General features: G+C 40.1%; 2 protein-coding genes across 2 annotated transcripts in view; one reads left to right on the forward strand and one right to left on the reverse strand.

Annotated features, from left to right (window-relative positions):
* The window catches only part of serinc4 (serine incorporator 4), a 30,233-nt gene extending 28,096 nt beyond the window's left edge, over window positions 1–2,137 (forward strand). Inside the window, exons 10-11 of the mRNA XM_084724024.1 lie at window positions 309–462; window positions 1,905–2,137. Of these exons, the coding sequence (XP_084580150.1) occupies window positions 309–462; window positions 1,905–2,112 (362 nt within the window). The 3' untranslated portion in view covers window positions 2,113–2,137. The remainder of the gene's footprint in view (window positions 1–308; window positions 463–1,904) is intronic.
* A 5,104-nt stretch (window positions 2,138–7,241) lies between these two features.
* adamtsl5 (ADAMTS like 5) overlaps window positions 7,242–25,258 on the reverse strand; it is a 57,180-nt gene continuing 39,163 nt past the window's right edge. Inside the window, exons 6-13 of the mRNA XM_084724131.1 lie at window positions 24,946–25,073; window positions 19,023–19,146; window positions 16,027–16,113; window positions 14,455–14,618; window positions 13,662–13,881; window positions 9,145–9,279; window positions 8,421–8,492; window positions 7,242–8,331 (exon numbers count right to left, since the gene is read on the reverse strand). Coding sequence (XP_084580257.1) covers window positions 7,991–8,331; window positions 8,421–8,492; window positions 9,145–9,279; window positions 13,662–13,881; window positions 14,455–14,618; window positions 16,027–16,113; window positions 19,023–19,146; window positions 24,946–25,073 — 1,271 coding nt within the window. The 3' untranslated portion in view covers window positions 7,242–7,990. The remainder of the gene's footprint in view (window positions 8,332–8,420; window positions 8,493–9,144; window positions 9,280–13,661; window positions 13,882–14,454; window positions 14,619–16,026; window positions 16,114–19,022; window positions 19,147–24,945; window positions 25,074–25,258) is intronic.

Here is a 25,258-nt window from a genome sequence, read left to right on the forward strand (position 1 = left end):
TTGTACTGATGCATTCAACATTACATAACTGTCTTCTTAAAGGGTAATTCCAGTATTTGCACATATTTTGGTGTCTAAATGACTAATAGCTACAAAACGTTTTGGAACTGGTACAGCTGGTAAAACAAACTGACATCTCCTAACAGAATATACAATAATGGATGGGCAGCACGTCTAAATATTGTGTTCCTAAAGTCGAAGTCTGTCCAAGCAGTGTCCTCAGTGGTCTGACATAAATTCGGTGTTGTTTGGAGTTTGCTGCAGCCTCGAGCTTTGATGAGAGACGTTTAAAAATGTGTCTGTTTCAGTTGAGGAGGAGTTCGAGATCGACGACGAGAACAAAGGCTGTCAGAAGGTTATTCACAACGAGACGCAGAGAGTGGCATACAGCTACTTCTTCTTCCATTTTGTCTTCTTCTTGGCCTCGCTGTACGTCATGATGACCCTCACTAACTGGTTCAGGTTGGTTAATGACAGCTCATACTTTCACATTCAGCACAGTTGTTTTCATCTAAACACAGACTTTGTACACATTCATGTTTTTCCATGTAATTTCTTAGTCTTTAGAAGGTCTTTAGTTATAGTCTATGCTTATTCTGCAATTAAACAGAAAGAAATTACAGTAAGATTTAAAAAAATGCACCATATAAAGTGACAGTTCTTGGTTCATTCAGGATTTCTGGAAACTGTGCAGAGATAATTTGGGGTGTGGCTTGGATTTACTGTTCTCAAAACATGCAAAGGACAGTCATGCACACACAGACATATATATATATACAGACAGATTGTTTCAACAGTGCCACCAAATTTGGTGCCATTTGGCCAGATGGCACCAAATTTGTCGTGATCACTCAGACATCAGATCTACACATCCACCAAATGTGGCTGCAACAGCAGAAAACTGTATGGCCTAGATTCTCAAACTGTGGTATTTTGTTGTGGTGGTATGCGAGCTCCCTGTAGTTGCACATGAAGGAATGTCCAAAATATTTTTAAAAAATATTAAAAACATCTAATACTACCAAAAACTACAAAATGAAAACTTCTGAATGAGAATTCATAAAATAGGTGGTCACTGAAGTGTAATTTCAGTATTTTCTTTCCTGTATTTTTGTTATACTATCAGCCTGCATGTAGCGAGCACATACGTCATCCATGATTACAGATCAACTGTAGCGGAGGAGGAAAAACTAAGAGACTGAAAATGAATGTTTCAAAAACACTGCAATCATGGCTTCAAACAGGAACTATTTCAAAGAGAAGTGCAGCTCAGCACTCGATCATGTTGAAATCGAAATGTCCACAGCACCTGCAGCGCAAAATGGTGCAAAACAGTAAGGTGTGTCTAATATTCTCAATATTTTGTGACGTGGTGTAAAAAGTCTGACAAGAACTGCTCCATGGGATATCAAAAATCTGAAAAATGACTTTTTCTGGCGCGAACCACAGATGTTCTGTACTAAATTTATTCTCATTTATCTTGATACAAAAACAGGCGTGGGTTATATGGCAAGATTCATCTGAGCTCACAGAGTTCAGGAAAATAATTTGTTTCTCAATGTTATACTTTTAGGAAAGCCTGTAAGGTTTGTTATAATTTTGCAACCATCTGGCCAAATTGCACCAGATTTGACCGTGTAGTCCCTTGGGTCCTCAGCAATACATCTGACAAGTGATCAGATCAGTTATTGATAAAATCGAAGGACATACATACACACATACAGACAAAAACCCCTCTTTTATAATTAGATATTTGATCAACAGAATGGATCACTGGTTTGCATAATTTTTGCACTTGCAAATTCCACTTTTGTGTCATTTGGTGGTCATATGAAAATAACTAATAAAATAAATAATTAAATTGGAGTATATCATTTGAGTTAATCTGTGTTGTCCTCCTGCAGCTATGAGTCAGCAGTGTTGGAGACCACCTTCACCCACGGCAGCTGGTCTACCTTCTGGGTGAAGATGTCGTCCTGCTGGGCCTGTGTGATGCTCTACCTCTGGCTGCTGCTGGGCCCTCTGTGCAGCTGTCAGTCTGAATCCAGGCCCCGCCGCTCGCGCATCAAACGCCGCGCGGCATCCTGCCGTCACGTCTCTGTCAGCGTCTGACGCCGTCTGCCATGGCCGGGCCGGACGGTGGACGAGGGGTCAGGTGACTCCGAGCCTCCCTGAGGTTCCCCCGCGGGAGGGCAGTTTCAGGAACGGAGGTCACAGGGGTCAGGTGTCAAAGACTCACAGTGCTGTGAGAAGGACCAATCAGAGGGCTTGATGCTCAGTGCCCTGCTGATCTGTGAAGAACTGGATAAAGACCTGATGTCACAGGCTGGACACCATGAAATTCAACCACTAACGAGGACTTGATGTGGTTTGGAAACACGCTTACAGTATGAATTGCCAAAGGGATCAGAGGGGGTGAACTCTCACTCCCTATAATGTGGGAATTACAGTCAGCAGGTGTAAAGATGGTACATTTATGAATTTTTACCTTTAATTTTAGTATTATATTTTGAATTTTTGGCTGTATTTAGATTTTTAATATTATAACAGAGGAAGAGTTATAGTTATTTGCTGTAGTGTTGCTACAGAAGCACTGATCCCTTTTTTATTCTGATGAACAAAAGAATCTGCACTAAAGTACAAAGTCCTGTCAGTCCTCTGATCTCAGACAGGCAGTCCATGTTTTATCATGAACAAATCTTTCTGTGGGCTGATTGCATTATAACCTCTGATTCAAGAGATTTCAGTAACTTACAAGAACTAAACAGTAGAAACTGAATATTTAAGCACATCACCTATGGCAGTCCGACCATCTGTAAACCACAGTTTTCTTTTCAACCAAATGCTAAAACAAACGTCTCTATGGTTAAATCTTTGCAATCGACAGCTGAAGTGGTTTAAAAGTCTCCAAAAATTCATGCCTGAACCTAAAAAGACCTGTAAAATACCCAGAACAAAACACATCTGAAACCCGGGACCTGGACCCATGCAAAACCAAGAAATGTTGGATTGGAACCTGGCCAGGAGATACAGACCCGATCGGCACAGATTTTACAGTCGATTGTTAATTTACAAGTTGTCAAAACAAAACTTTGTGTTTTTAGCAGCCTTCTCCCCTGTGCCTGGCTGTGATACACAGGATCCATCATTTTTGCCAAAGAAGTTGATCAAGTACATCCAGGTTTTCTGTCATTCCTCTCTTGCTAATTGAAACAGTTTGGCTAATCAACTTGTTATCCAACTTAAAAGTCAACTTGCTGTCACAGATGACAAATGCAACTCTCAGCTTTGCAGTTTTGTTGCATCAAGCATGATATAAATAACTTCCACTGTTTGCCATTTTGAAGTATAATAATGATTGTTCATTTGTTGCCATGGCTGCTAACATTAGCATTGCTAATGCTATGTGTCTGATCATGGCTGGGTTTTCTCAGACCCATTTGGGTATTACAGATAATATGGAACAGACTTGGGAACGTGGTAATACAAGAGACCCAGTGTGGACCTTGACTGACTTTGTAAAACATGGATATGAACCTGTGCAGGTCTCGAGTCGGGGCTCGGGTCCTAGGGTTTGGGGTGGTTTGGGGTCGTTTTTAAAATACCTGCATATTTTTTTTATTCTTACAACTCAAAAATCAAATGGAAATTTAAAATTTCTCATTCCATTATATCTTTATGCTAAGCTAAAGCTAATCGACTCCTGGCTATTGCCTGAGAGTCAATACACATGAAGGTGGTGTTGATAGATAATAATATATAATATTCCATTCCTGCCAATAGATCCCTATAAATCTTGAACACTGAACCTTTAAAGACGTTTCAGTCCAGTGTAAAAATGAACTTTGGTATAACTGCTACAAATTCGTCCAAAACTCTAATTTGAAATCAGCTGCTGAAATGGCAATGATTAGAAGTCACACTGTAGTTTTATAATAACAGCATTTGATATCAATTAGTGCTGACAGTTACAAACCAGAAGATGTAGACAGAACCACTTTAAATTCATTCTTTCAGTTCTTTCAGTTATGACATTTGTCCTTCTCACTTCTCAACAAGGCAGCTTCAGGATCAGTTCTGATTTCCAGCCCAAAGCCAAAGAAAGATTTGTTCGTGTGTTCAGACACAACAGATCAGGAATAACAGATTCTCTTTGAGTATTTTCTCTCCATCTTTTCAAGAGAGAGATTTTGAAATGCTCAGTGTCTGAGAGGCAGCTAAACAGGAATACATGATGTTCTTCAAAGTCCAATACAAGAGATCTCTTTAATTGGGGCAAAAATACTTTGACTTACAATGAAGAACATGCTGCACGGTCACATTATGTTGCTTTACAGTACATCAATCACTTCTAAATTCATTCAAAATGTCTGGATTGACTCTTGTTTACATTTTGTTTTGCATATGTTAAAAATTGAAACCAAGAGTGCTACAAAAAAAAAGACTAAAAATTTGCTTCCAGAGGCTACAGAAGCCTTCTGTCTCATGCCTTCAGATGAAATAATCGTGTCTGAAAGACGCTGCAGTGAACTGTGATGTAAATCTAAAGTAGCCCCTTATTCTTCAGATGTTTATGGAAACTTATTTCTGCCAATGTGATGGAAAAACGATCCTGTAAGTCAGTATAACTTACTGAAAATAATGACTTAATATATCAAAATAATGAGAAACTTTGCAGAAATAATGTGAAACTTTGCAAAATAGTGAAAAATTTGCAAAGTTATGACTTAGTCTTGCAAAATAATGAGCAACCTTCTTAAAGTGATGACATGGTATTGCAAAATACTGAGAAATTTTGCAAGATAATGAGAAAATTTCTCGAAATAATGACCTAGAATTGTAAAAGAATGAGACACTTCAAAATAAGTGAGAAGCTATATAAAATAGAGTGAGAAGCGTTTGCAAAATGATGAATTTGACTGCAAAATATTGAGAAATTTAGCTAAATAAGAAACATTGGAGAATAATTAAAACTGCAAAAATATTTAGAAACTTTGCAAAATAATGAGAAACCCAAAAATAATGACTTAGTATTGCAAAATAATAAGAAACCTTTTCAAAATAATGACTAAGTACTACAAAATAATGAGAAAATTTCTCAACATAATGACTTAGCATCTAACAATAATGAGAAACTACCTCATTATTTAGAGAAAGTTTATTATAATGACTTTTTAAGGTTTTTTTTTCTCTCGTCACATTGTCAGAAATGGGCTTCCTCAGATGTTCATATTGATGTTGTTGTGTGGAAACCTGAGACTTGTTTCTACGTCTCTCCCCTCGACTGAAGGGACGCTGAGCCGAGTGTCTGTGATGACTTCCTCACAGTTAATGAGCAGTAATCTGGCCCAGTCGATAAATATATGAATAGTTATATTATCTGCAGTTTAATGTAGTGTTTCCTTTGTTGTAGACGTGAAGCTTTTTTTGTAAATACATTGTTTTCTTATAAAACGCTGCTGTTCTCATGTCTGGTTTGTTTGTGCTGTGTGTTCTGTGATAAAAAGCAAAAATCACTTTAAAACGTGTGATCAGCTTTAATTCCAAATTCTCAATGCTTTTTTTTGTGAATATCTACAATAACATTACATTAGGAAGAGTGGGTCATTATCATTCATACACTCTATGGACAAATATACATAAAAAAAAAAATCTTTTGGCACATGTGGATGAGGTTTGAGAGAAAATGTTATAATTTCAAATGCATAAAACAAGGCACAGAAATTAATTAACAGACTGCAAAACAATTATATTCAAATGATACTTTAGCATATTTGTAGCTAATCAGTGCCACACAATAAAATACTGTATATTTTATAATCTCTTTCACGTAAAGTATCACAAAGCAGACCTGATTGAACACACTATAAAAAATGAATACCACAAAGGAGAAACACAGGTGGTCAGGTTTCCACTGCATTGTACGACTCGACTCGACGTACATTTGGTGCCTGGTACTTTTCTCGATTTTATTTTCCATTGCAGCTCAAAGTAGGTGGGATTCTTAATTGTTTGTCATAGTGACGCCACATGAAACTGCCATGACATCATTTTCAATGTTACCAAAAACAGCAACAATGGACGATATCCTTTCCTTTTCCTTTCATCAGCAACCAAGCAGAAGAATGTCTGCACTCTGTAAATAGACCACAGTGTACTTTCGTGGGCTGACTTTTTTTTGGGGGGGGGATTTTTGGTAGAGTGACTAAAAAACATCATGATTCCAGTGACGATTCTCTCTGAACAAACAGTGGTCTGCAGTTTTTACACCCCACCGTTTAATATCAGCTCAGTTCACTTGGAACTGGTGTTGGGGAATATTTTAAAATTTTCCAACTGGCCTCCATCAGCGCAACAGCTGGTGACTGCAAATATATTTGGTGCAGCGTCTCTCTCATGCTTGATTCAGTGAGTTAGGTGTGAAAATATTCTGGCTCTGCAGGCTGTTTTCCTCTGTTGTTGAATGAAAGTGCACAGCTGAGCAGCATGTCTCACACTTTCAGACCATTAAATTAGCAAAATAAAATGACAAAAGTCATCCCCATAAATAACCGGTGAAGGACTCATGCAATTGCTGATAGTCGATATATTGACCCTTCGCTGAGCCCCGCTGCCAAACAGCAACTGTCCAATCATGGCTTAGCAACCGTCCATGTTAAAGGTGTGCAGGAGGTTCGAGGAGGAGTGATACTCTGCATTTCAGGAGTCAGGACGGTGGCGTGAAACACGAGAGCACACACGTGGTGAGTGGATTAAAGTGTGTCTTCATCTGCTCCAACATAAGGTAACTTTACCTCGACACAAACTTGTTAGATCCCACTGCATCTGCATTTGTTCTGTGGGGGTTTGAGGAGGAGGATGGGGGCCGATGCAGAATCAAAGTGGGTCAACGATGATGCATCTCTCTCTGGTTTGCTGTCTCAGGTCTAAGCAGGGTTAGCTTGGTCTTCCGCGATCTATGGATCCAAAGACCTCATGTTTCAACAATAACTCTCAGTTTTGATTTTAAATCTCTCACCGTTATCACTGTAAACTGCATAAATGCAGTACGAGAATGGAAAGTTTGGCAGTAACTGAGGAGGGCGGGGCTTAACAAAGGGTCAGTTGCACAACGTCAGCTGAGGTGATACCAGAAAAGTACCAGGTGCTTTTCACAACCTTTGACGAAGGAAAACCAAAACACCATGCAGTGGAAACACAACATATGAGAGACGTTAAACAAGTGACACATAAGTAATGTGTTATGGTTTAAGCTTATTTTTTATGCATAAATACATTGTGAAGCAATATGTTGTTACTATATCTTGAGTTCAAACTAAAAGAAAAATCCACCTCTAAATCGTGATGGTATGCTACAACAACAAACTCGCATTTATCTCCAGTTATGTGTGCTATTTGAAAAAAATAATAATGATAGGTGATCACAGTCATAGAATCTGAGGAGGCATTTTCCTCGCTGAAAAATTCCCATTTCAAAGTTTTCTTTAAATTATATCGTCAACGCTCCTCAACATAGAAATGCTGGAGTCTTATGTGTAATTTAATGATACTTTAAGTGTTAATTGTTATGTATCCTCAGAAATAAGCAGAAGAGGAGATCAAAATATTTGTTTGATGAGATTTATGCAGCTGTTTTGAGGTGAATATTTCCTTTAAGTTTATACAAACAAACATACAATAATATAAAAAAAAAATAAAATTAAATGACAGCTGTGGAAAAACAGCAATGAAAAAAGGCCATTTCAGTCAATGTTCTTCTCTTTGGTGTGTGTTTAAAGGTGGGCACAAGCAGCCACCTAAAGTGCTCTATATGGTACAGTTACAACAAGCTGGTCAGGCTTTTAAATAAACATGGAGTCCTTTTGGCGTCTCAATGTGGCGATTTTCAAACGTGGCTGAAACTGTCCGTCGACGATCCAACTGTCAGTTTTCTCCAGTGACGAAGGTCCAGAAGTGAAACGTGTGAAGTGAGTCAAGCTTCGGTTTGTCTTTACAGTTGTCCCTTCGGTCCCGCCGGCTGTTTGGGTCCTCTGTTGTTGCAGAGTCTATCGAGTGGTCTCAGCTGTTCGTCCTCTCTGGGTCTGTACGGCACCACGTAGCTGTCCTCCTCCAGCAGGATGCGGTTGAGCGTGTGCTCATAGTTGATGTGACGACGCACCATCATTATGTACTGCTTCCCCTCCTCCAGGTGGGGGCAGTCGCACAGATTCGGGGCCCACAAGAACTCCCGGTGCTCCAGGCGGAAGCTGTTCCGGTAGGTGTGGATGATCTGGACGTCATAACGCGTCTCCTCGCCTCTGTACAGCCTCCCGAGGACTCTTCCACGGAAAACTGACAGGAAACAGAGATGAATTATTATCAAACCTCCCTTTGAGTCACAAACTATTTAAGAACAGCTAAACTACAAGGTTCACACTCACCAAAGTCCTTTTGGCAGTATTGTCTCTGGCGTTCTCTTCGACCCTTAACTCGCCGACATATCCCACAATGCCCTAGAGGATAAATCAGGCAGAAACAAGCTATAAAATATAGTCATGATAAGAGGATCTTTCATATCTTTCACCCTTGACATGTTGGGAAATATGCACACATGCTTTCTTATTAGGAGTTAGATGAAAAGGCTAATGTCATTAGCTTGATTACAGGTTAATCAATATGCATACGCATGCGGCTCTTTAGCCTCTCTTCAGTGGCTCACTTTGACTTTGGCACAAAATTATGGAAATTAATAATGGTTATTTTTGTTTTAACATTTTAATTTTAATTTATTGTTGTTACAAGTCTATGAAAAAGGTGAGACAACTCAAAATTTCAGGGCAACATAATACAATAGATTTAAGTTTTGAGCCCAACTCAAATTCTTTTAAGTTTTGAAAAATCAAAGTGAATGATGGTCAAAATCTATTAAAACCATCTAATTTTCAGGCAACAAAATAATGACAGGTTGACAGGTTCACTGTGACCAAATTCTGAAATGCAGTTTTTTGAGTCTGTAAAACTGAAGAATAGTAAATTATCTCGACTAAAGTTTGTAGGTTGGCAAAACTTTTCAAAGTTTATTTCAAAGTATAAGAGTTTGAGTCCAGTTCAAAGTCCAGGGGTTGGGGGATGTGGGGGGTGTAGCTGGTAAAACTGTGAACATACTTCCAGGTGAGGGCTGAGGCAGGCGGTTTCTGTGGTTCTCCTCCCGCTCCAGGCGGGGCAGGATGGGCTGGTGAGGGCGCTGGTGGCGGTTGTGGTGGGGGGATTGGCGTGGTGGCTTCACAGGCCTTAAAAATGCTAGACACAACAATCACACACACACACTGCTGTCAACACTGGTGAAATTATGAAGAAGTGATTCATGAGAGCTGAGCTGCATGTTAGTCAGGGTAAAAGAGATTCTGCCTTGAGTCTTGCAGGGCTGTGCAGAGTGAGAAATATGTGTTGCAGTGCATGCTGGACTTTTTCTCAGAGCCAAGTGAAGCATGATGAGCCACCCTATTTAAAAGTTACTCTACAGGTGCAGCTGGTCAGTGATCAGGGACTGATTAAACACACATGAAGCCAACTGACAGCAGGTCATGTCATTAAAAACGCATGAGAACAATATAAATCCAAAGCAATGACACATTTTTATACACTACTACACTGAGAATGGGGCAGAAAGACAGCAAGAGAGTCACAGAAAGCGGGTCATATCTAATTCTTCAGGTGTAGTGTTTTAAGGTAAACGATGCATTCACATTAGTGCAGGAATTCTGCAATGGATTGAAAAGAAATATTTAAATTCAAGACTTAAGTCTGAATTTTCTTTTGTTCTCTGTGTGAGAGCCCTTCCCTGCTACATTGTAGAGTTTGAAGCCATCTTTTCAGAATTTGTTGAATTTTAAAGAAATTATTTGAAAGTCCCTATTTGATTAATTTGAACATTACTGACTTTGGCCACTGAGACAAACGAAATATTTCAGATTCATCTATTTGGGGTCTCCACTGCAGTGAGGAACCTTGCATTCTTTAGTGATATTATCAAATATAATGCAGGTGAGAATTATTTTGCAAATTGCACAGAAGAAGAAATGTTAAATGTTTTTGCACCCAACCTTTTTTACACAACAAAATGGTTTATTGTTTAATTTAGATTAGATTAGAATAATTTATATTGTTTTGGCATGATCTGTGTTTTACTTTAATATACAAGAAATTAATGCTTTGTGTTTTTGGTGTTTTAATTGAAAAATCTATTTTATTGGTTAATTATTTAATTTATAATGATACTTTAATATGCATAAATTGAATAAAAGAATGATTGAATACATCCCACAGGCCTAACACCTCCACACCCAATCCAATCCACGCTAAATCCACCTTTTCAGTCAGGATCATCCTGATTTTTAGCATTAAAACTATCCTAATCTGCACCTTAAAGAGTTTTGAAACACCCACAACAACATTTGATCTGGATTCTGGGCAGGATTGGATCACCAAATCCACATCCTGTTTTTGTAGGATCAGGATCACATATCCTGGTTTTGACTTAATCCTATCTGGATCATTCTGATCTGGATTAAAAGTTTTGAAATACTGGCCCCAGGAAGATCTGCAATTGTGAGACTCCTGGATTCAGTTAAAGGGATAGTTCAGATTATTTGAAGTGGGGCTGGATTAGGTCGTCGTGCTATATTAAGAATATTTTCATCAGACAGTCTTTTCCAGTGGGAAAATTCTGTTTTAAAAAAACAAATATTGCTCTCTACAGAGCAACCTTTGTGTGTGTGTTTGTGTTATTGTGTGGTTTTGCTGTTTTAAAGTCTTAGCTCAGATTCACCAAAGTCACACAATAACACAAACAAGCTAACTGATTGAGGCAGCGGTAGACCAACAACTCTGGTGTTCTGTGAGGTAAAATTACAGTTTTTCCTTTAAGAGTCTGGTTGCTTTGGAGCGAGCGATATTTGGCTAATATAACAGCAGTTTCTCATCAGAAAAGGGCTGAAAATATTCTTAAACTGATCTTTTTAGGTCGCTAAATTACATTTTACTGCTGATCCTGTCCCCAGCAGTATGTTACTTAGTGTGCTGACAGGTGTGTGTGTGTGTGTGTGGACCTCCTACTGTAGTTAATACACTGACTGTCTATAAGTACCTCATGCACCCTCACTTCAAATAATCCAAACTATTCCTTTAATGGCCATGCATCGACATCAATAAAAATAAACTCTAAAACACTGAAGAAAATGAAGACACAATTCAGCTCACTGTTGCACAACAGATCAGAGAAAACACAAAGTTCTTTGTTTGGATATATTAGTCTGGTAGTAATGAAACACTCTCACAAAATGCCTGTGGTGTGTAACAGTATGTAAACAGCCCAGTTTCACATGAAAATGGCATGGCGTCCATATAATTCCTCGTCTTTCAGACTGATATTAATTATTTCCAGCATACAACATGAAACATCGTGTCCAAACTCAGTGACTGGGAAGTTCACCTTATTACCGAAACAATCAACGCACAATTTCTGGCAACAGAAAACAAGAATCGGATTCTGTTTGGCACGAGTCCACGAGCTGAAGAGTCTCTCCATGGAGACGGTTTAGATTTATGACAGCGCTGGATCGGTTACGACAGAAAGCACAAGTCCTCAGGCCGTGTGCAGATTTCCATGTGAAAGCGAGTGTTTAAGGAGAGATTCGGCACATGTGCACTGCAGCCTTATCATGCAAGATAAACCAGCTGCATTCCTCGGCTACAGCAACCAGGTCAGCCTGCAGATAAACTCTCAAACGTGACCTGAGGATGGATTATTTTTAACCCATGGTCCACCACACAGGTGGTTTTACTTATTGTGTCTGATTGGAGCAGCACTCTTTGGTTGTGCACAGGCTGTGACTGATTGAGATTTTCCCTCGTTCTCCTGTTAGTTTGTTGCACCTGTCGGCTTTGGACAAGATCCTCCGTCATACTTATTAGCACTTGACAGAAAACACCCGTGAAAGTGTGCAGGAACATAAATATGATCAAAATCTGTGCTGAAACACAAACTTGACTGAATTCTGATACTTCCTCCAGTTAAAAATATTACAATGCTGTTGCTGCTGCTGCTGCAGATTTGGGGTCAAAGTCTACTCATGCTGAGGCAATGAAACATACTCATCTGCTAATCTTGGATTAATCTCTTTCTGTCTTTCAGGAGTCGTTCACCCAGAAATTAAAGTTCAGTCATCGTCTACTAAACCCATCTCAGATGAAGCTCCATTAAAGGTTTGGAAAGCCAAACACACAAGTTATTTTAAGATTTTTCATCTCAGATTAATCCCAAACCAAATCAGATTAAATGTGTCCATCAGATAACTTCGAGTTCTCCAGGTGGAGCTTCTCCATGTCCCTGACCTGCTGCATTATCTCAGTGCTTCAAACAGCATCCAAAGGTCCACTTTTTCCCCTCATTAACCCTTTTGTGACTGTTGGCTTGCTGTAGACCAAAGCCAGTGAGGAACATCTTGGACTTTGCCTTTGTTTTCTATTCAAAATAAATTTGTCTAATCTGGTTTGTTTACAACCTGTCTGATTATCTGACTGTTCAGGTTTCTTGTTCAGTCATTTAGTCTTTTAATGATGTTTGTCTGTTCTCAGATCTCAGCAGATTTAAATGATCTTTTTACTGATTAAAATGATGGACAACACTATTAATTTATTAGAATTTTACTTAACTAAAATTTAAGTTATTAAGCAGATGCTTCATTAACTTCAGGGGTATGAAAGAGCACTAAAAAACAACCAGGGCAAACTGTACATTTACCAGCTGTTCAAGCTGAAAACAGAACTGTGTGAAAAAACTGAAGAGGCTGCGTTGTTAAGTTGATGAAACACTATTCAATTTGAGTAAAGATTAATGGGTTTGGAGTTTTATCAGACACCAAAACACTGAACAACATTTTATACAACAATGAGACAGGATTTTACAACCCACAGTCACCATCATTTTATTCTTCACTGCAGTTATTGCCAAGTAAACAGTAGAAATACTGTCTGTGAAAATATAGTGTTGCTGCAAGAGTTGGGTTCAACTTTTGTGCTGGTTTAATTAGTCTCAAAACTGGCACACATAAGAAACAGGCGTGTGCGTGTAATACAAGCACACAGAAGCATCTCTGCACCTTCGCAAATGCTCAACACTCATTTGTTCTTCAAGTTGACTTTGGAGACTTTGGAGGCTGGGGTGGAATAGACGGCGGCTGATGTCTCCTCTACTGTGATTTGTCACTTTGAATATTGACCATGACCTTCGGTTGTCTGGTTGGTTTGATCACTGACACAGATGAAGACAGGCAGTTTCCTGACAGAACACATTCTCATGGAGCCATCTTGTCAGAGCAAGTCTTAGACCGAGTTAACATCTCATTGCATTTAAAAGTTGTTTGAAGGCATTCATTTTGTTTATTGTATGCACTATAATACTCTGTTATAGCTAACAGAGTACTGCAAAAGATAACCACAGGTGACCAATCAAAAGCAGCAGAGACATCAGCCACTGTCTCTTCCATTCCTGCCTCTGAAGTCTCAAGAGTCAACTTGACAGTGAGCTAATGTTGTGCATGGAGGGTTGAGCTGGCGCTCGTCACAGCCCTGCGCATGTGGGACCACATCTGTAATTAAAGGCAGCTGAATGTGCAACTTACACCAGTGTGGTCGGGTGGTGACAGGAGGCGCCCGGGTGGTGCTGGTGGTGGTGGTAGTAGTGGTGGCGGTGGTTGTAGTGGCGGGTTGATCCCAGGGGAGGTAGTTGGCAGTGTGGTGAGCCTGACGCAGCGGACTCCTCCTCCCATGGTAGAGGTCATACTGCTCTGGCGGCAACCAGTACTCGTACTCGATATCTGGGTTTCTGTCTGTCGCCAGAACCTGCACACAAATACAACATAAAAACAGACATAAAACAGGGACCTTTGTGATGTTCCATTTACGTGCCATATAAATCTGGAGAACATAGGAATGAATCTCTACAACCACCATGAATGTTTTACAGACTTCCAACAGCAGGCTGATGTTCTGACAGTCTCTCAGGAGGAAGGAACAGTTAACAGCTGTTTGGTAGCTGTTTGCAAAATACCTACACTGAGCCCGGATGGAAACAATCAATTATTTATTTCAACCTCATGTTTTACTCCCCTTGCGAAATGCTTAACGATAAGCCGAACAACCTCAATTTAACAGTGTATTGCACAATGTAGGAAAGCAGAATCTGTTTATCTTTGACTGGTTTTGGTGCCTGCCTGCCTGCCTGGCTCAGTGGTGTGATACTGGTTGGTTGTGATAAAACAGACTCACCAGCATGGCCTCGATAAAGTAGGCCTGCATTGAATAAAATACAGATATTTTGTGGGCGAAACTTGCTGTTAAAGTTGTTAAATATTTCCAGCTCTGAGGCCAGATGATGATTAAACTTTTCCTGTTCCTGTATCATGAAATTCTCACCATCAGATGGAGGTCTTCCTGGGTGGGTCCTGGTACCTCGAAACTCTCCCAGGTGTCTGCTGAGCGCCGGTACAGCAGCTTCGTCCCAGCTACTTTGTACTCTCCTGGAATGCTGATCTTCCAGTTACCGTTGATCACAAACTGGGAGCGACCGTTCTGGAGGGCTGGATGAGGGGAGAAGGTATTGGGGAGGAAGGAAGGAAAAAGTTTGGTGTTAGTCAGCCTTGATAATAGCCTGGGAACCAGATGAATCTGCCGAGCTGATGTTTATAATTGCTTTGGCAGATTTGTCTGATTTCCCTTCCATCCACCAGCCTCGGATATGGTTAGGTCAGTCACAAGCATTTATATAATATGGGATGAGTTCTTTACAGCGATTGACAGAAAAACATCACTGATTCAGATCTGAAAAGTTGATTGGTTGTAGGTCTATACACTTGCACCCAGTCAGCAAGTTCGTCCAGCACAACAAACCGAGCTCCTAAAACTCCATCAAACTATCTACTACGTAGTTTTGAATAAATATGGATCAAAATTATGTCATTGCATTGCCTATTTCCTGCTTGAAATGTTTTCAGAAATATATTTCAGTGTACTCTTTATTTGTAATATGAGGAAGATTGCGAACAGGCAACTTTTTTCGTTATAAACATAATTGTTGAGCGGAGACACGAGACAGCTGTCATTTTATGCCCTACTTGGAAGTGGACCAATCACATCTGCACTTTTCATTGCTCTGATCAGTTGTAGGTTGTTGTTCCATAGGCAGTGCTGATCAGCTATCAAAATTATGTTCCTGCATTACTTATTTCCTGCCTATAATGTTATCAGAAACATATTTTAGCGAACCATTTAGCTATAAAACGAGAAAAATTGTAACCATGTGGCTCCCATTGCGTGTCTTGCTTAGAAATGGACCAGGCACTGCTACATCACACGTTTCGTTGCTCTGATTGGTTGTAAGTCTATCCAGTTGTGTCCACAGGCATTCTGACTTGCATGTGTTGATAATGTTCCTTGGAAATCAAAAATGACCTGAGAGGATGCCAGACTATGATGATAAGAGAGTCAAATATTTCTGAATGTGAATAATTATCCCTCCATATCAGTGGGTCATGTTGAGGTAAAGGCAGCCTGTCAGAAACAGAAATATTCCAGCTGGCTATATATGGCAGCTGTGTCTCCTCAGCGGTGGGAGAGGGGATTTTCCATGACATGAAATGGAAAAAAGTACCTTCACCTGCCTTGCCCCAGTGGTCAGATAAAGCCTTTACGAGCGTCCCTTTCAAGACCACAGTGTGTGCCATTTCGGGGCCTGTTTTATTTTGGTCTCATAAACATGGATGAGAATAGATGCCCTTGGTTATTATGTTGCCTGGAAAACACACAGCAGGTCCAGGGACCAGATGGGACCGCGGAGCCCCTCCTGTCTCTGGGGAGAGGAAGTCGAGGAATTAATTCAACGTGCCTGATTTACACTGCAGCGACGAAGCCAGTGACGCCGTCGGGAGACTTCTGCGGAAAGCTGAAACTGATATACACAGCAGGCCAGGTGTCCTGTGCGAATCTTACCTAGATAATTCCTGCTGTTATCAGTGACTCGGATGTGAGTGGCTCCAGCCGGTATCATGGCCACTTCGTTGTATCCAAAAGGTCCGCCTGGCAAACAGAGACACACAGTTAGAGGCTTGGTTTTAATGTTAGTTTTCCCTTTTTTAAATTAGTTCACATGATTAAAGGAAAAGTCATATTTTTACAGCCTGGGGGACACGCGCTGCACTGAAAACCGCTTTACAGCAGAGTAAAACGAAGCCAAGAAGAGAAAAGCATCAGATGGCTTTTTAAGTTAAATTTATTTGAATCTAAATGAAGTAAAACATTAAATGTTAGTAACAAATAATCCCTTAAGAGTTTCTGTTGCTTTGTAGAAAAATCTGGTTACAACCTGCAGAATGATTGGATCCCAGTGTTTTGTTTACCAAGGGACACTGGGATGCGGCTTAGAGGTCAAACAGAATGAGAAATAATCTATAAAATGGTATAAAAAACATCTCCTTGTTAATAAGGCTCCTTTTACAATCTGTTATGTGTAATTCCACTTTTTGTATTCTTACAGTTACGGTTACAGACTCTCACTTGTATTTTGAGTGTAACTAATTTGCTAAAAAAAAAGGGACAAAATGCACAATAAACAAAGCAAAAGATGAATCTGCATCCAGGTTTCTGAAACCAGATTGTGACATAACTGGGATATTCCAAAAACCTGATCACATCCAGGAGAGTCATGTGCATGAAATTGCACTTACTGAATAAACTTTGAAAAGTTGCGGCTACATTACAGAAACAGCTGCACGTCTCTTAACATTTTACTGCGTCCTTTCTGCAGGCTCTCAGTTTGTACTATGCACTTTACAGTCAGGGTTAATCTTTGCATAGCACGCTAAATCATCTTCAATCAGTAACTGATAGGCAATCAGTAATTTACAAATAATCCGGATCAGTCATCAGATAATGATGTTCTTTTGAAAAGAGTTGGAACGTTGTGGCTCGTATCACAACACTGTTTATTGTCTTGATTGTCTGTCATTATAAAACAATCAAAATCTATGATGTCAGTAATGATTAACTCTGATTAATGGTTTACAGGATCAGTTCATGAGCACAAAGAGAGACAGTTCATGAATGAGCTGAAGTCACAGCCATTCATTACAGAGCAATATTTCACTTCTGAGCCAAAACAAAAAGAGGCCAGGACAGCTCTATGGTTCTCCTGCTGCTCCGGAGAGAAAAGCAGCCGCAGGATGAACTCCATTCATTACATCTACTGAAGAGTGTGTAGCTCCGGTTGCCCCTGTTTACCCTTCTCAGAGAGAAACTATGCACAAGGTTCATCAGCTTCATTAGCCATATGAAGATGTAGCACTGCGACTGAGGAAATGTCAGAGTCACAGACAGGCCGCGACGAGCTCAAGGCCGTCGCCGTCTGACCTTGTGAAGAGCGATTCTCCTGCAGCTGCAGGAGGAGAGAGGACCTCCCAAGGCTGCAGAGCCGCCCAAACAAAGCGGCCATTATCAGCCTGTTTTCTCCTGGCTCAGTCTGAGCCATTATGGCCGGAGCTTTGTGAGGAAGCCACTGTTACGGAGCCAAGTCGCACGCCAGAGGTGTTGGGTACTTTCTGCTCGGGTGTGTGTATGTGTGTCTGATTAAATCTCATAATTTGATTAAATTCTCAGTGCAAGGGGCAACTCGGGATCTAAATGACATTTTTATTCCATCTTGGTCACAACTAATTCAGTTTCATTCAACATTCCAATATTGTTCAGTTTCAGTATATGGAGAGTTGATGCACAACAGAATACCTCTGGTTTGTGGAATTTTACATTAATTAAAGTCTCTGTTATGGTTTAGCAATTAATAAAAAAATATTATCAAACTTGCAATATGGCCAAGTGCAATATCAAAATCACAGGGGCTGCAATTTTTTGATAAGGGTAACGGTGCAAAAGAGATGCCCTTCCCACATCACATTTACCCAGGCTGAGTGAGGATTAGTGTAGGTGATAGGACAAATATATCGTGGGGTGGACGATGGCCAGTTTGAAAATTTTAACATATTACCCAACCCCAGTGAAGATGGAGATAATATAACATTTATCACTCCATGCAGAGGTTTTCAAAATTGGTGAGAAGTTTGTAGGTTTGTCTCTGAGAGCAGAGCCCGTCCCGCCAAATTTAATAATATATTCATCGACAGAAGCGTCTCTGACTGAACCATACAGAGTAAACACAGTCAGAGCAGAGGCACAATACATGACTGCACAGATGCATCGACATGTACTGTATGTGTGTTACGTTATGGATATTTACCTCTGCTGCCTAACAGTTTGCCTAAAGCAAATACTGAGCTTGCATCTTTGAGCTTGGTTTGTCTTGGTTCACGCTGCACATTTCTATATAAACTGAAACTCACATGCACTTAGAAGAATCTTGTTTATTTTACAGGTAACCTTCTTCTTTTAATGGCATTCTTTATTTTTTATATTGAATAAATGGACAACCCACAAAAGAAAACCCTGCAGATTTTGACCTTCCCTCAACATGTCTGATGTGAACAGTCAGATCCTTGTTAGCCTCTGAACTGCAGATACCAGTGTAAGTAGAAAATGTTTTGGTGGCTTTGAGCCAAAGTGTCATTTGGAAGCCTTGACTTTGAGCCTGAAGAGCTCTGTGTTCCTCCTCCTCCTCCTCCTCCTCCTCCTCCTCCTTCCTGAAATCCTAACGACTGTAATTTTGGAGGACCTGTTGTTAGCTGAACTTATTCCTGGAAGGCGGCCAACAGGTTTTTTGTTTGGCAGAACTGTTTCCATGGTTAATGTTCACTTTATCAGAGAACAATAACCTCTTGACTAAACCTGATTGACTAATAACACTTGGGAGGGAAAACACAAAGAGGACTGGAATTCTCCCCAGATCGTGTCGGTCTGAAACCGCTGCAATTGATTCCTCGTGGAGATAATATGATGATTGTGTTTGCGTGTGTGTTTGTGTGTGGGTGTGTGTATCCTACCTGCCTCCAGACTGTTGCTCTGGTACACACTCTTGTGGTGCATACAGGTGGTGTTTTGTCCTCCACACACCATGCAGGCGTCCTCCTGCTGCTTCGAACCCAAGATGGAGTCACAGCCGGGCTTCTGTACCACACACACACACACACACACACACACACACACACACACACACACACACACACGCACACACGTATATGATGTTCTGGATGAATATTACAGTTGCATTCATGTGTATGCTGCATTTTACTGATGTAGATGTTTAAGATTGAGCTCATTTTAACTAATTTATATTCTGTTTTCTAGTTAAGCTACAGTGATGCAGCATATTCTATAACAGTCAAATACTGGGACAGGTGGGTCACAGGAGATTTTATTTGGATCCCAAATTATTAATTAAGATTATGGAGGAAATTCTGCAAATTGAAGATTTATATCTGCAGTACACCTTTTATCAAGGATTTTAAATGTGTATGTTGTTTTACTGATATTGACAGGATGAAACAAGAGCCTGTTAATTTAATCCAAATGCACTTATTTTGTCTGATTTATGCAGTCGGCTAAAATGTTTTAGGGCGATGCGGAAATTGCAATAAAAACGGTCAGGAACATTAATTTATACACAAATGAACTCTACCCAGAACTGATTGATAAGGGTTGTTGTGACTTAGGTTGCAATGGTTTGTCATTTTTAAAAAGTGGGTCATCAGGAAAAAAGTTAAGGAAACACTGTTCTTTAAGATCATCATATGTTTGTAGCATCACTGTCCTGTAAGAGCCACGAATCTCTAAAAAGTCAGAAAAAAAACACTTATTCTCAGTTTTATGACAATGAAATTTTCAGCTAATTGAAGATATTTTTTTATTGTTTACACGATGGTATGTACAGAAAAGAACCTTCACTGACAAAAGAGCAGACTTGTCTTTAACTACTCATGACTCCACCTTGACTTCGACTTGAGGCAGATGACTTGAGAGGACTTGACTTTTTTTTTTTATTAAATATTTTTCTTTTTCTAGATACTGAGAGAAGATTTGTTTAAACCCGGCAACCTGCTGCATTGTGGTTCATTGAGGAGACTTGTGTTATTGTGTTATTTTGTGTGTTATTGTCACAAAATGTCAAATATGAGTATGATTTATAAGACGTAAGCAGGTTGCAAGATCTTTTCATTAATAATAAAATCAAACCATATTTATGACCACTGTCTCAACAGATTTTAATGTGGAAACTGTGGAGGATGATCAGAAAATAAATATGTCTTGACTTGTGACTGTTTTACTTATAGCAAAGACAAGGTTAAGACTTGCTGGTGAGTTGCACATGTGACTTATTCCCACCTCTGCGTAGATTTAACTAGTAACTGAAGCTGTCAGTCAAAAGTAGTGGAGTAACACATACAATATTTAATCTCTGAGATGTTGTGGAGTGGAAATATAAAATTCTTAAGTAAATTACAAGTATTTCAAATGTATAGTCCTAGTTAAATAGAGGATGTGCAGGATGCAGCGCCCAAACTTCACACATTTTCTGGTGAGACCCCTGGCAACTTCTAACCTTTGTTTTTTAATGTCTCTGGCACAGTCTCCTTAAACCCTGTGCCATAACTCAACTCAATCCGCTCTGTCTCCTTCTCGTATTTGCTTCTCCCTGTCATTTTCTCCTCACAAACATTTACTTTGGGAGAAAACTGCGGCTCAGGGCCTCTAAAGAGCGGAGGATTGGTCAAAGAGTTGTCTTTGCAAACGTTAAAATGCCAAGGCAAAGAGCACAGAGGATGAGCTGGATGGTTTATGGTGTATGGAGAACCTTGTTGCGAAACAGATTACAGTGGCCGCTTTCTTCTCCTGCCTTCATCTCCCGCTCTGCACAGCTAACCAATCAAGGGGGAGGTTCCCAGGCAAGAGAGCAACAATCTAGGGAACCTATAATCAACCCCCTAAGCCCCTTAAAAACACAAAAACACTCCAAGCATCTGTGTGAGCACAACAGGAAATGAAGCCTTGGTGACAGAGGAGCAGAGTGCACAAGGGCCTCACTGAGGGAGCGACCGGGGTCCCCGAAAAAACATGAGAAAACACTCTGAGCATGCAAGCAAATACTCTAAATGTGACTTTGAGAGTGTAGAAATAAACTTGCTGCTTCTGATTCTTTGAGTCTGTAAAATTCAGGGTTAATTGATCAGTTTTAGCAGCTCATCTGTGGTCACTTTTGCTATGTGATTGGATTAGTATTGAAGCACCTAACTGATTAGTCCGGTGTGTGCCACAGGTCATGAAGGTTCTGCAGGCAGGTGATTAAAAATATAATGATAGTCATGTTTGGTGACTTTGGGAAAATGCCTGATAGCAGTGAGCAATTAACTACTTGTTGCAAATAATTTTTTACAGAATTTTTCTACAACAAATATGATTCTTAAATAACCATTTAGGTCACCCGACAAGTAAAAATGCAAAACATTCTCTTAGGGCTTCCCCCTTAAAATCGAAAATTCGATTCATCAGTCAGAGATCGCTCACCCGACTGAGATTCTTCAAATCCAGCTGCCTTTTTTTTCTTGTCGGTCAGTGTGCAGTGTAATTTTGGTCCCCAGAAATACCTGCAGATTAAGCGATCTTCATTTTCATGCCGCTCTCTGGGGTAAAATCATTGCAATATTTAAGTTCATCTCGTTTGCTGGGTGAAGATGTCTACAACAGGTACAGGCAGGTGGGAACCTGGCCGGACCCAGGGTGACTCTGAGCGAAGCCTGAATTAAACACAGACAGCTGTGGACACCATGGACAAGTTGCATTTCTGAGATGGAGGCACTGACGCTGCCTGCAGGAAGAGAAGCCTTCCCCGGTCAGGCTGCGAGAATTTTATCTTCTGCCTTCTCCTTATATATCATGTGTCATTAGTGCAGTTACCACACATTAGATCAGAGGGCTAACTTGGCTTTTTTCCTGTATTGCTGTCATCCTAAATGTCCTGCTGAACCCTGTTAAAAAATCTGGCAAATCAATAAAGCGTTGCTTGATAGTCTATATGAAAAAAGGAGGAAAAGTACAAAAAGAAGGAGGAAAGAGAATATACAGCAACTGACTAAAAAACAAAACCATATTTGGCATTTGGATGGTTTGCTGGAAAAAACAAACAATGTGAAAACATCTCCTTTGGTGCTGATTACTTCCAGTATGATGGACATTTTCACTTTTTTTCTGAAAGTTTTATAGATTGACTGATAGAATTATATGATTAGATAACTGCTTTAATCAAACAAACCCTCAGATCAACATTTAGCAGCTGCAAATTAAAAACACTTGACACCATTGCTGTGACAGTGACATGCACTGCACACACACACACACACACACACACACACACACACACACACACACACACACACACACACACACACACACACACACACGTATCCTGGGTCCAAACCAGCCATGTGTTCTGCAGTCTGATCTCAATTTGTGACGTGCAGTCCTCCACACCAGCTGCAGGCTGCATCTGCTTCCTGTTTCAGACCCTGTGCTGTTCTGACCCCGGCGAGCCGAGTCAAAGGTCCATAAATCCACTTATTTACACCACACGCCAATCGTTAGCATGCACACACACACACACACACACATATCGACAAATGTAAACATAGACAGGTTAATCCTTTGTCAGTGGTGTAAAAATAACCTTGTCTCTGAGTGTCCCCTCCTGTGGCAGATGTATCTGCTGAGTATTACGTGTGTATGTTATTAATCTCCATGTGCTGCAGCACCCGAGGGATACGAGTTCATTTCCTACCATCCCCATCTGTGTGAGGGTGAGAGGAGTGAGCAGGGGACAGGCTGGATGTGGGAGCAGGTTGATTTATTATATTTGGTAATAAAATAAATAAATACAGGATATGAGCTCCATGTAGAATTTTTCAGAAATTGTGAAGGACAACACAATAAAGCTAGTTCGATCATTTTGATTGCGGTCCTTGATGGAAGGAGGCACCAGAAGAGTCATCAGCAAATGACGCAACAGCAGCAGCAGCAGCAGCAGCAGCAGCAGCAGCAGCAGCAGCGGGACTCTGCAGGACTGAGTGCTGAGCAGAGCTGTAATACTAACTGAAGGCTGCAGTCCACACTGATGAGTGCACTCTGGCCCTAACGCGCAGCATGGAGTTCACTTCTCCAGAGAGCTGCAGTCAGAGCGGTCAACATCATTTATACCACAACAGGGTGGGAATGAAGAGAGGAAACACAGAGAGAAACTTCAGCTCAGTCTGAGTCTGAGGAGGTATTTCAGGTGTCCAGTGTTCAAGAAGTAAAAGTCCCAATGATTTTCTAACAAAAAATGTTAGGTTACTCATGTAGGTTACAAAATATGTGGTTTGTTGATTGAAAAATCTAAGGCCTACGCTCATGAACATAAAAACGGAAAGAAGTCAACTATGACTCCAAATAACATTTTGGTCATTTCTGGTAAGAAACATCAACCAGTGATCTTAAGCACATTAATAATAACTCCAGTGTTAATTAACTGACCTGCGATGCAATTTGACTGCAATTTGTGATTTGATGTCTGTTTTTTTTTAACTTGACTTTTATTTATCTTGAACATGTGCATACATCAGGATACTTTAAACTTATATGTATATTTATTATATTATATTTTTTATGTGTTATGTTTTGTTATGCAGTTATTTAGATGCATGTGTTGCTAACAGTAAGCAGAAGCTGAATTTTATGTTTCATAAAAAACTGAAGAAACATTCAGCAGGTTAGACTGTGGCTTTTTGGACCAGTACACAAACTAGCACAAGAGACATGATTTTTCTTGAAACAAAATTTAAATAATTATATTTGATGGCCATTACATTAATCTACAATACTGTTAAATTATCCAGCAGCCTCTTGAGTTTATAGGTCAAAGAGCAGTGAGATCATCCTAAAAAAATACATTTTAAAACAGGAATTTACAGTGGGGAAATGATACTTTCCCCCACACTTTACACTGAGTTTTTTTTATTTTTAAATAAAGTCTTTTATTTAACATGTGAAATAAATTGTTACATGTTGTCTGATCATATGTCGCCATACAACTCTGACTGTATAAAATTGTCTAAATGTGACAAAATTCTCTTGGTCTTAACAAGCTGCAGCTGCAGGTTATTAACTGACGCGCTGTAATCTGTACTGTACATTTACTGCCACATTTACAATTTACTGCTAACCTTTTGTGCTGGCTCCAGTCTCTCTCTGACCAATCAGTGGTCTGCAGTGTTTTTCAATCCACTTTTTAGTATCAGATTATCAGAGGGGTAGTGAAAAATAAAATAAACCCCAAAATAACCGTTCTAATCTGTGACAAACTGAATTGAACCAAACGGGACAGCTTGGCAGAATTGTGGCTAAAGTGTTTGATATGCAGACTATTTGGATTGTGGAAAACTGGCATTCTAAGCTGCACTAATGTAGTCAGTTATGTAGTCTCCTTATGGAGCTTTTTAGCCTATTTTAGCTCATTGTTTTGCTTCTATGGCAAACATATGGCATGGTAGGACATGGCTCTACACTGCCTGTGAACCATTGAATGGCAAACAGACAAAATTAGCGAGTATCTGGAGAACATAATGAGTTTTAAGCAAGTTAAGAGTCAGATATTTTTCGAAGGAGTTGGTGGAGACTAAACAGAGCTACAAGAAAAGTGAATACTGGACTTAAAATCATTAACCAGTTGAAAACACAACGTTAATTGCTTCAGGATGTGCAAAAATAGCATGCAAAAATATGTCAGGACTGTGTGCTGAGGAGTTCTTTTGCCTGCTAGTGGCCAAAATTCATGCAGCTTTAATTGAACAGTGAATAATAATGCTGAGCACCAAATGCATGAATACAGTAAATACAGTAAAAAACACCAGTCCACACACATGCAGTATTGTTCCCACTCACCAGGCAGCGTCCGTTGACACACACCGCTCCAGGCTCCTTGTTGCAGGCTGTGCCATCGAGCACACGGCCAAAGTTGTAGTAGAAGTTGTGACCCAGGGCCAGGCAGCTCAGTTCACAGGGGTTAGAGCCTGGCAGGGAAGATCTCCAGTCAGTGGCTCATTAGTTTATTGTGGGAAAATAGGTGAAGGAAAAGGACAGAGAGGGAGGGAGGGAGGTGGCTGAGAAAGAGAAACAGGAGGTGAAGAGGAGGAACTAGGAGAGAGAGGCACAAAACTAGCAAATAATCAAAGAGAAAACTCCCAGCAGGCCTCAC

This window comes from Lutjanus erythropterus, chromosome 1, assembly GCF_056507025.1.
Source record: "Lutjanus erythropterus isolate fLutEry1 chromosome 1, fLutEry1.hap2, whole genome shotgun sequence".
Classification (NCBI taxonomy): Eukaryota; Metazoa; Chordata; class Actinopteri; order Lutjaniformes; family Lutjanidae; genus Lutjanus; species Lutjanus erythropterus.